Source organism: Trichechus manatus, unplaced genomic scaffold, assembly GCF_000243295.1.
Source record: "Trichechus manatus latirostris isolate Lorelei unplaced genomic scaffold, TriManLat1.0 scaffold00203, whole genome shotgun sequence".
NCBI lineage: Eukaryota > Metazoa > Chordata > Mammalia > Sirenia > Trichechidae > Trichechus > Trichechus manatus.
Window position 1 is genome coordinate 1,170,236 of NW_004444139.1, and position 10,906 is coordinate 1,181,141.

Here is a 10,906-nt window from a genome sequence, read left to right on the forward strand (position 1 = left end):
GCCAAGTGGGCAGGTCTGTCTTTTTGGTGGATGCTTTCACCCTGAGGAGGAAGGTAGGATTTGTTGCATTTGGGAGTTAGCGTACTTCCATTGTGTTCATAAATTCAAAACCAATGATAATGAAATCCACGTAGTTTAAATACGCCCACCTTTGAGTCTGTTTTCATGTGCTCAGTACCCACCCCCCAAACCCAATTTCTGATGTGGAAGTGACCGTCATGTCGATCCGCTCGTGAAATCAAAGGGGTGTGTGACTTGGAAAGTGGCTTTTCTGGTGTCTTGATGGGAGTCGTGGGGGAGGCAGGCTATGACCAGTGTCAGGTGCTCACAGATGTGACCGGGGCTTGGCCAGGTGCTCTAAGCCAGCCTCTGAACCGGCAGTGACCTGCACTGTGGCCACTGCATGGCCCACCCGGACTCATGGACGCTGTTCGCTCTTCTCCGCCCCTGCAGCTGGTGGCTGGTCTCCGTACCTCAGACCCCAGCCAACTGGACTGAAACTCTTGTGCCTCCACCGACCCATCTTAGGGAAGCCAGGGGGCCAGGAAAATTTGGCCCAAGGACCCAGAAGCAGAAGTGATCACAAGGACATGAGTTACCTTTTGCCATATAACAAGTTACTCTAAAACTTAGCAGCTTAGTACAGCAATAATCAGATACTACCTCACGCAGCTTCTGGAGGCCAGGACCCTGGGAGTGGCGGAGCTGGGTGGTTCTGGCTCAGGGTGTCTCATGAGGCTCCAGTTAGGACGCAGCAGGGGCTGCAGGCACCAGAAGGCGTGATCAGGGCTGGAGGACCGGTTTCCAAGAAGGCTGCCTCCCGTGGCTGTTGGCAGGAGCCTCTGCTCCTCCCCGTGGCCTCTCCACGGGCTGCGTGTCTCACAGTGAGGGGGCCACTACCCCCAGAGCAGGAGCTCCCAGAGAGAGCGAGGAGGAAGCGTCAGTGTCTTTTATGACTTAGCCTTGGAGGTCACCAGTATTTTCTCAGTATCCTATTGGGAAAAGAGTCGCTTGTGTGGAAATGGTATGGTAGAGACTTGAAGTGCAATAGAAGTTCAAAGCATGTGAGCTGGAGTGCTCAGGGCGGACTTTCTGCAGGAGGTGACGTCAGAAGGGGCTTCAGAGGCCAGATGAGTTCACGTGGTCAGGGAGGAGGGATCTCAGGCTCAGGGACCCAGAGAGGGAATCAGTAACAAATACATAAAACAACAGTAATCATGGAGCAGGGGAGGTGCCAGGGTGTGGGGCTGGGAAGAAGCCTGGTACATCCAGGGGACCAATCTGCCTCAGGTGAAGAAGACTGTGGGCGGCGCCTGAGCCTAAGCAGGGAAGGTGAGTCCTGAGATGGCAGGCAGCGGGGAGCCACTGCTGGTTCTGGACGGAGGGAAAACCATGGTGCCGTGGGGCTAGCAGCACGCCAGTCCCAATCCCGCGGGCAGGGTCTTCTCTGCTCCATTACTTTGTCGTTTCTCCGTTGCAGCCCAGCCTTCACCTTCCCGCACCCCATCAACCCCGTGGCCTACCAGCAGATCCTGAGCCAGCAGAGAGGCCTGGGCTCGGCCTTCGGACACACGCCACCCCTGATCCAGCCCTCACCCACCTTCCTGGCCCAGCAGCCCACGGCCCTTAACTCTATCAGTGCCGCGCCTGCCCAGCTCAGCAGCAGCAGCAACTGTCTGGGTGACACCAACCAGGTAGGTGGGCCCAGGAAGCAGGGGGTGGGCCACAGGTACTCAGCCAGACCCCACAAGGGTTATCCATTCCCATCTCATGCCAGGAACTTGTGGAAGGACTCTGGGCCAGGGCTGCCTGGTGGGAAGCCCTGTGGGCAGAGGCCAGATTGACAGCCTCAGGCTGGATGAGGGGTCAGGGCCTGGTGCTGACACTGCCCTCACCGTGGGCAAGCTCCCCCGCCTCTCGGAGCACAGCAAATGATAGGGATGGCTGCAACGGAGGGATTCCTGGGTGGTAATTCTACGATGCGGAGCTTCATTTAGAGCACGTGTTTACCAAGAGCTTCGCACTGCATTTATTCAGCCGTTCCAAGTGGCCTCTGACCTGCCTGGCATCCTGGCACGGTGCCTGGCACACACTCGGTGACATTAGTATGTAGTGAGTGAGTGAGGTCCTCTTTTGCAGACGAGGAAATGCACATATAGCGGGAGTATCATACAGCGCAAAGGGCATGGGCTTTGGAATCAGTCAAACCAAGTTTTGAAGCCTGACTTGCCTGAAGGGGGCACGTTTCTCTACCTCATTCAGCCTGAGCTAACTTGCCTGCCAAGTGGGGGTCCGCTTCTTACACAAGCGGGGACCATGGTGCATGTAAGCAAGCTCATGTGTGCGTGGAGCCCCCAGTAGACCCCCGAGCACAATCAGCACCCCTGATGACTCTCCAGAGGTGAAGCGCCTTCCCCAGGCCACCAGTTGGCAGGTGGCTGAGCCCAGATGTGACCACATCCTGGGGAGGAAGACTCTGGAAGCAGCTCCTCTCCCAGGTCCACTAGCGCCCCTGCTACAGACAGGCCTTTGGCTTTTGAAACACCTCCTGATATTACAGTTCCAGCCCCTCCTCCCGAGGACCCAGACCCTTCTCGCCCGCCCCCTGCGCTAGCCAAGTCCTGTTAGCTTCACACCCAGAGCTGCCCCTTGCTGTCATGCTGCCAGACGCCTCCTGCTCTGGGGGGCTAAGCTGAGCCTCCTCAAGGGCACCCAGCTTCTTCCAAAGAGAGAGGCCCTTTTGCGTTTCCCTGGAGTCACGGGGAGGTGGAGGCAGGGGCTGCGTGGTGGAGAGGAAGGGCTGAGCTCTGTCCTGGCCGTGCCCCGGCTGGAGGACCGAGCTGGGGGACTCGGTTTCCGGCACTTCAGATGCAAGGGTTGGAGCAGTCTGTGTGGGGGTGTCGGCTCCCCGCTTCCGTGTGACTGGCCCCCTGCACCCTTCCCCTAGAACAAGCAGAGCAGCGAGTCGGCCGTGAGCAGCACCGTCAACCCCATCGCCATCCACAAGCGCAGTAAGGTCAAAACGGAAGCCGAGGGCCTGAGGCCCGCCTCCCCGCTGATGCTGACACAGGTACATGCAGGCCCCGCCCACTAGGGTGTGGTCGCCTCTGGGTCCGCCCAGCTGGGGCCTGACGCCTGTTGGCGAAGGATGAATGGGAGCACGTGTGAGCCAATGAGTGAGGGTGCAACAGGCGCAGCTGTGGGCTCTGGGAACCGGGGCTGTGAGGGCCTCACCCCTGCGTCCCTGAATGAGGGTGCAGCTGTGAGCTCAGGGGACAGGGGCCGTGAGGGCCTCACCCCTGCATCCCTGAATGAGTGAGGACAGAGCAGGCGCAGCTGTGAGCTCAGGGGACCGGGGCTGTGAGGGCCTTACCCCTGCACCCGCAGAACCCTGCCCATGCCACATACTCATCCAATGTGCTGAGTAACAGCGTGAGTGAATGGACTCCCTTGTCCTTCCATGGTCCTCAGGCTGCAGCCAGCCTTCTACCGGTGCCTCGCCCTCACCCCAGCACCAGCCCAGCGGAAGCGGGCTGCTCCCGCGCTGTTACGGGTCAGCCGCTCTCCCTGGAGGTCTTCCCCACCCTGCCCCTACCGCCATTCTCACCTTCCCTGCCCTCCAGGATAATAGGACTTGCATCAGCCCAGCCTCCCTCCTGGTCCTGGCTGCTTCCAGGGCTACCTCCCCGCTGCGTGGTAAGCCATTCGGTGGACGTCTCGCCTTCCATGCAGGAGACCTGGCCAATGGCCTCCATGCACAGCCACCCCGTCTGTCAGTGGAGGCCTGCATGTAGCTATGATGCTCAACAGGTTTCAATGAAGCTTCTAGACTAAGATGGACTAGGAAGAAAGGCCTGGCAGTCTTCTGAAAATTAGCTCCCGAAAACCCTATGGATCACAATGGTCCAATCCCCAGCAGCAGCAGACAACAACCGCAACTCACAGAGATGTACCCGCCTGGTGCCACGTAGCCAGGGTTTGCAGGATCCTGGCATGCACTGGCTGCAGTACGGTTTTCTAATGACAGACGCACATCTCAGTGAGTTAGCAGAGTGATGTCGAGAGGCAAGGAGACGGTTGCATAGCCAGGACAGGCCTCTGCTGGCTGGAGCCTCGTGTGGGCCCTTTGGGAGTCTTTGCACTCCTAACCCGCCAAGATGGCAGGCAGGCCATGCCAGCCTCTCGGAGCAGAGGTCTGCCGGGGGAAGTGCCCGGACGCGCTGCTGACCAGCAGGCCAGCCTCCCCACCCCCACCCCACCCCCATGACTACACAACCCCTGGCTGTGACACCAAGGGCTGCTCGGGTGTCCTATCCCTATCACCCCTGCATCTGCCGAGCATGCTTCATCCACGCTGTAAACCATCAGGCGTACTCTGGGCACTTAATTTTCATGAAATATTGGGTCTTGTTATGTCAGGCAGACAGAGGGGGCGATGACAGATTCCCCCCTCCCTGATGCCAGCGCCTGTCTCAGCGTGATGCATGGTTTCCCAGCCATCATGGGGCGGCTGGAATTGACGAGGACAGCACATTCAGGGAAGATAAACAGTGAGCACCTGGGGGCCCGTGCCCACTCGCCCCCACTCTCCAACCCAGAGAGCCACAGAAGAGCGAGTCTCCCTTCCAGCTCGGCGTGGCCACCTCGTGCGTGTCCGTCGCGGGGGAAGCTGTTTATCACACGGAGTCTGTCCCATGCCACTCCGCGTCCTGACTCGTTTGCAAGGCGGAGGCACCTGCTCTCCGCCGACAGAAAATGCAGCGTGATGAGCGCGCTTTCTGCTGGAGCCGCAAAGTCTCGGGCCAGGGACGCCCGGCACGGTCTGTGCGCCCGTTGCGCCTGCGCGCGCGGCCTTTGCTCCGCGCCACTGTCAGCTGCTACGTACGGGTGGTACGCAGCCTGCGCAAACAAGGAATGCATTTTCAGTGTTTCTGAAGGTGCAGAGAAGGCGTCAGGAGGCCCCTCGTCCGCTCTCCCGCACACGCACACTGACAGCCCCGCATATGGTCCCCGGGCGACAGGTCCGGAGAAAGGCCTCCGCCCCGTCCTCCTACTTTGGTCCCCCCGGTGCACAGCCCCCACCCCGCCCCATGGTTTCTGCTCCTCCCGAGGAGTTGCTGTATATCCCATTCAGCATGTCCCTTCTTAGCACAAGGGGACTCAGGGAAAGGCCCGCTCAGAGGAACAACCAGAACCCTCTCCGGGAGGGTTTGCAGCTCCAGCAGACATCGGTCAGGGTGTGGGTCTGGTCCGGCCGCAGGGGGTCCCGGGGCTGACCCCTGAGCTCTTAGAAATGGACGTGGCCTTAGGGATGCGGCTGTAGCGTAGGTGGCTGCAGCTTCAGTGCACCCCCGGCCTCTGGGGGCTCTAACTCTGGAATAAGGGGCGAGGTTGTCCCCATTAACCTCAACTACAAATGTTTACCCCAGAGGCCCTTTTGAAAGACAGAACATTTCCTGCTTGCTTTTCGGCAATAGTTTGAAATATAAAGCCAGTTTTTCTAACATCTGCCTTTCACTTGGCTTTGTCCGAGGGTGCCTAACAGGCAGGTGGGATCCTGGGGAGTCCCTAAAGCATCTGGATGCCCTTGCTGGGCCTTTTCTCCCAGCTGGGGACACCCGTGCCTCTCCGTCCCCGGCCCTCTGGTACTCCCCAACCCGTCCCCACTTCCTCTGCTCAGAGGCTTCACCTGCTGGGTGCTGGCTCTCATCCGCTGGGGGTGGGCGTTAATTCCAAGGCTGTTGTTGGTTTGCGAGTAAAAGACTTTGTTTTCTTTGAGAAGAATTTCAGGCACCTATGGTCAGATGATGAGGCATTGGTGGTTCAGAGGTAGAATTCTCACCTTCCATGCAAAAGACCTGGGTTCGATTCCCAGCCAATGCCCCTCATGTGCAGCCACCACCCATCTGTCAGTGGAGGCTTGTGTGTTGCTATGATGCTGAAGAGGTTTCAGTGGAGCTTCCAGACTAAGACGGACTAGAAAGAAAGGCCTGGAGATCCACTTCCCAAAATCAGCCAGTGAATACCCTATGGATCACAATGGTCCGATCCTCAGCTGATCATGAGGATGATTCAGGATCGGGTGAGGGGGACGTTTCAGGGGCTTTTCCTCCACCTCCTTGAAATGGCCCTGTGTGGGCCCCAGTGTAGAAACCCTAATGGCATAGTGGTTGAGAGCTTGGCTGCTAACCAAAAGGTCGGCAGTTCGAATCCACCAGGCACTCCTTGGAAACTCTATGGGGCAGTTCTACTCTGTCCTGTAGGGTCACTATGAGTCAGAATCGACTCAACAGCAATGGCTTTGGGTTTTGTTTGGTGGGGGGCCTCCTAATGTGCTTGGGAGGCTCGAGCCCAGGTCTAGGCTGCCACGAATCAGCTGTGTGTTCTTGGCAGGAAGTAAACCTCTCCCAGAGCCTCGGTTTCCCCGGCTGTAAAACAAGCACACAGATGCCCACAGTGCGAGGGCTGTTGCAGGGGAGACTACACTGGGGTGAAGTCACTCCGCGGTCCGCAGCCCTCTCCTGGCTGTGAGTCCAGGTGCATCGTGTGCCCCGAGGAGGAAGGAGGCTGTGAGAACAAGGGCCCTGGGGGCCAGGAGAGGCATGCTGGGTTTCTTCCTGCCTCCACTGAGCAGACCCTGTACATGGGCCTGCAGGGCCCATCCCCACAGAGGACCCAAAACCAAATAGAAGCTACCGACTCTGTGCACTGCCCTCCTCACCATGTCTGCAGAGCCAGGAGTGATGGGCAGCGTGGTGACAACAAGCACCTTAGACAGGAGGGAGGGGTGTGGGACAGTGTCGACGAGACAGCCGAGGGATGGGAGCCAGACAGAGGAGAGACTGCGGAAAGGGCCAAAAGACTGATGAATGAGTGAGTGTGTGTCTACCGTCCATCCGTCCATCCACACAAACTTTCGCAGCCCAGGGTCCTTGGCACAGCCTGCCAGGGGGCTGGCATCCCCTCAGGCCCCACCCTCAGAGCCAGCTGGCTGGACGCGGCTCACAGGGGCGTCCTCTGTCCTCCCCCAGGAGCAGCTGGCTGACCTCAAGGAAGACCTGCATGGGGATGACTGTAAGCAGGAGCCCGAGGTGGTCATCCATGAGACCAACTGCCACTGGGAAGACTGCGCCAAGGAGTACGACACCCAGGAGCAGCTGGTGCACGTGAGCCTCCCGGCCCGCAGCCTACCCACCAGGGAGAGCCCCGGCCACGTGAGGGCTGGAGCCTTCACACCCTCTGCTAGAGAGGGGGCTGCAGGAGGAGGCTTAGGAGATGCCTGGGCCCCATCCCCTGCAAGTGGGAGTCATGCGTGATTATTTATGTATGCCCTGCCTGTTGCTACACGAGGCTGGTAAATACATATATGTTACAACAGAGGAAAGGAAAATAAGTGCATGAGAGAATCAGGAGGGAAGGAACAATAAAAGAAAGCCAAGAATAGAGTTAGTATTAAAAATGGAGCTTCCTAGCGGCCAGTGCAATGAGAGGGAAATGAGACTAGTTAAACCAGCCAGTATCCACAAGATAATAACAAACCTGGCTCTGGGGCCTGGAAGAAGTTTCTCCCTTGGAGGAAGAAGTTGGTAATTTCTTCTTGGAGACCAGCCACAGGTCCCGAGTATATAATGGGTGTAGGTGAGTGTGTACACACAGATCAGGGAGGGGGGCTGTTTACAATGCCCCCCAGGTACTGACAGATCAGGAGACCAGCGAAGGCCATGCGTGCTGGGTAGACCTTCAGGGTGTGCTTCATGGTCCCCACTCAGAACTTCCCTACAGGAGCATCCCAAATGGTGGCTGTCAGGGGGTAATGTGTATAGTAGAGGAGCGGGGGCTGGGCCAGGGAGAGGGCGGGCTTACCCTGTGAGCCTCGGTTCTTTCTCCTGGAAGGGGGTGAGGACTGAATCCGATGCTGCAGGTGGAACACCTAGCAGATACTGGTGCTTCCTGCTTGGTGACTCCCTCTGTCCCCCTCCTCCCTGTCCCCGCTCCAGCCCTGAGCGTCTCTCTTCTCTGTCCAGAAAAGAGCTTGCTTTCCGGGAGAGGTCTCCTCCCCACTCTTTGGTAAATGGGTGCCAGTAAGGGTGAAGCCCACACTAAGTACCTTAGGTGCCAGCCAGACTGGAGACAGACACATTTACACACACATTCTCACACTCATGCACTCACACACACTCCCGTATACTTATACACATACACTCACTCATATTCACACACTCATACACTGATACACACACACACACTCACACCCACACACTGTCTCATACACACACACTCACACCCATACACTGTCTCATACACACACACTCACACATGCATTGTCTCATACACACACATACACTCATACACACTCATACACTGTCTCATACACACACATACTCATACACAATCATAATCATACACTGTCTCACACATACACGCACGCTCATACACACACACTCAGTCTCATACACACTCATACACTGTCTCATACACACACATACACTCATCCACTGTGCACACACACACACACACTCACACACACCTGTTTGCATTATGAAACCACTGCAGAGGGGTGTGTTCTTCCCCAAGTCTGTGAACTTGAGCATTGAGGACACTGCCAGCTCCCTCTGTTCATGCAGATTTGCTCTCAGATCTGTGGGTTTCTTTTGCATTTGGACTTTTCTCCCCAAATCCCTGCCCACCCCCTGCCAGGGAACCAGAATTTCCCAGCAAACACACCGGAGCTGACATGGAGCCTGGGAACCAGGGTTTTATCTCATCCCTTCTGAGACTTGAACCTGATTCTTCCACACATACCACCTCTTTGGAATCAACAAGTCCTAGATGGAGAGGGGGCGCATTAGCTGCCAGTGGTAGGAGATGAGATGTAGATTCACAGGGGAGAGAGGGGCCGGCATCTCAGGCTGGGAGAGGCCGAAGCAAAGGCGTAGAAGTGGGAACACAAAAGACATGTCCAGAGGTGAGTGGGTCAGCCCCAGACCGGAGGGAATCCCCAGACACGGGCAGACGGGCTCAGAGGTGGGGTGGGCGGGAGCGTCACTGCAGACTCCTGCCCGTGCCCAGCTGTGCCCGTGGGCAGCGTGGTGGCCTCCGACCTGGCCTTGGGAGGAGCAGACTCCTTTGCACGAGAGGAGCAGACTCAGGCCCCTTTGCCAAGCTCTGCCCTCCTCGGCTCCCTGGGAAAATGGATGGCGGCAGGCTGGCAGTGAGCGGAGCTCCAACTGTTCGTTAACAATTCGCTGCTGTGTATACCAGTAAGGGCAAAATGAAAGGCATTATCAGGAAGCATCTTTACCATTTGAAAAGCTTTAAAAATGAGTTAGGCTAATGGGTTACGATTTCCCTGGAATTTGAAAGTGCTAGATTTCACTCACTCTGGTGTTGGCATTTCTGGGCGCGCATTTGAGTCAGCTGTCCAGGTGTGAGGGCCAGCGGATTTCTGTCTTCTGGGTGCGGTGCTGCCGGTGGCTGGGTGCCCAAGCCTGGGCAGCCTTGTGGGTTACAGAGGTCTCCAGCAGCACAGTCCCGTAGCGAGCTAATACAAGCCACACGCAAACAGCTTGCTCTCCGCTACTAATGGGAAGGTTGGCAGTTCAAACCCACCCAGTGGCACCGTGGAAGAAAGACCTGGCCATCTGTTTCCGTAAAGATTACAGCCCAGAAAACCCTATGGAGCAGTTCTGCTTTGTAACGAACACGTTAACCATTTACCTCATCCTGGGACTCCATGCCAAGCTCAGAGGCATCAATTCCCCTGCTCCAGTAAGGACTGCAGCCTTCAGTTAAATAATCCAAGCAAGTGACTAATTACCGAAGGGTCTACCCGGTGCAGCCTGCTCTCTCATGTGTAATGGAAAGATGTGGTGGCACATTTGCCCTGTGTCACAGGAGAAGCCACTTCCAGCAAGGCACACAAATAGCATGACTTTGATGAGCCCAGGGAAGAGATCCAAAGGGGTGGGCGCAGGGACAGGAAATAATAGAAAAGTTAGCCCCATCTTCCTGGCCCAGAGCAGTGTGCTAGGTAGGATGGGCCAGAGGACCATCCTTCAGGGAAGGCTTCCCAGCATGGCCTGATGGCTCTGTTAGCCCCTGAGAGGTGGACCCCCTGCAGGGCTATGAGGTAGGCTTGCTGGGAGGTCAGTTTGCCTGCCCTTGGCTGCCCACCTTATTCTCCTGGGCCACTTTGCCCCGGGGTGGCCTCCACAGTACCCAGCGCTCACCACAAGGGCCAGAACGGGCTCCATCCACACTTCCTGCCAGTGGTCCCAGGCCAGCTGTTTAGCCTCCTGGGCCTCGGACAAGGAGACAAAGCCATCACCTCATGGGCTCATGTCAGAAAGAGGCCGGGGTGCTTTTGTTTCCAGTATAATGAAAAATTGTTTTTGAAAGTGTCTGAAACAGTAGGGGCAAGCTCAGGAGAGGATTCTGGTGCACCTGGCATGGGCACATGTGCCTCGCCGCATTAGTGAGTGCCCCACAGTCTGCAGCCTCGGGCATCGTCCTGATCACCACCTCCCTGAGGGTAGGCAGGGCGCCTGTGGTCTTAGATGCTCACTCTGATGACTGATGGGAAAGCGCAGGCTAGACAGGTAGCACACAGTAGGTTATCATTTAATGGCGGCTAATGATAATTTATGAGGACCCCTGTTATTTAGAAGAAGTGTCTGTGGCCTGGCATATAGTAGGTGGTAGTCTGCACATAGTAGGTGGAGTCAGCAGTGAGGTGGGTGGTCCCACATAATAGTGGGGGGCCAGTGGGGCAGGAGGTCTGTACATAGTAGGGGGAGGGCCAGTGGTGTGGGTCATTGGGCTCATAGTAGGCTGTGGTCCGCTGGGTGAATGGTCTGCACATAGTAGGTTGCGTGAGCAGTGAGGTGGGTGAATGGTCTGCACATAG

At 57.0% G+C, this 10,906-nt stretch overlaps 1 protein-coding gene across 1 annotated transcript in view; it reads left to right on the top strand.

The window, feature by feature from the left end:
* GLI2 (GLI family zinc finger 2) overlaps positions 1-10,906 on the top strand; it is a 239,450-nt gene that overhangs the window by 219,095 nt on the left and 9,449 nt on the right. The window contains 4 exon segments of the mRNA XM_004388015.1: positions 1,481-1,694; positions 2,948-3,070; positions 6,982-7,003; positions 7,006-7,166. Coding sequence (XP_004388072.1) covers positions 1,481-1,694; positions 2,948-3,070; positions 6,982-7,003; positions 7,006-7,166 — 520 coding nt within the window.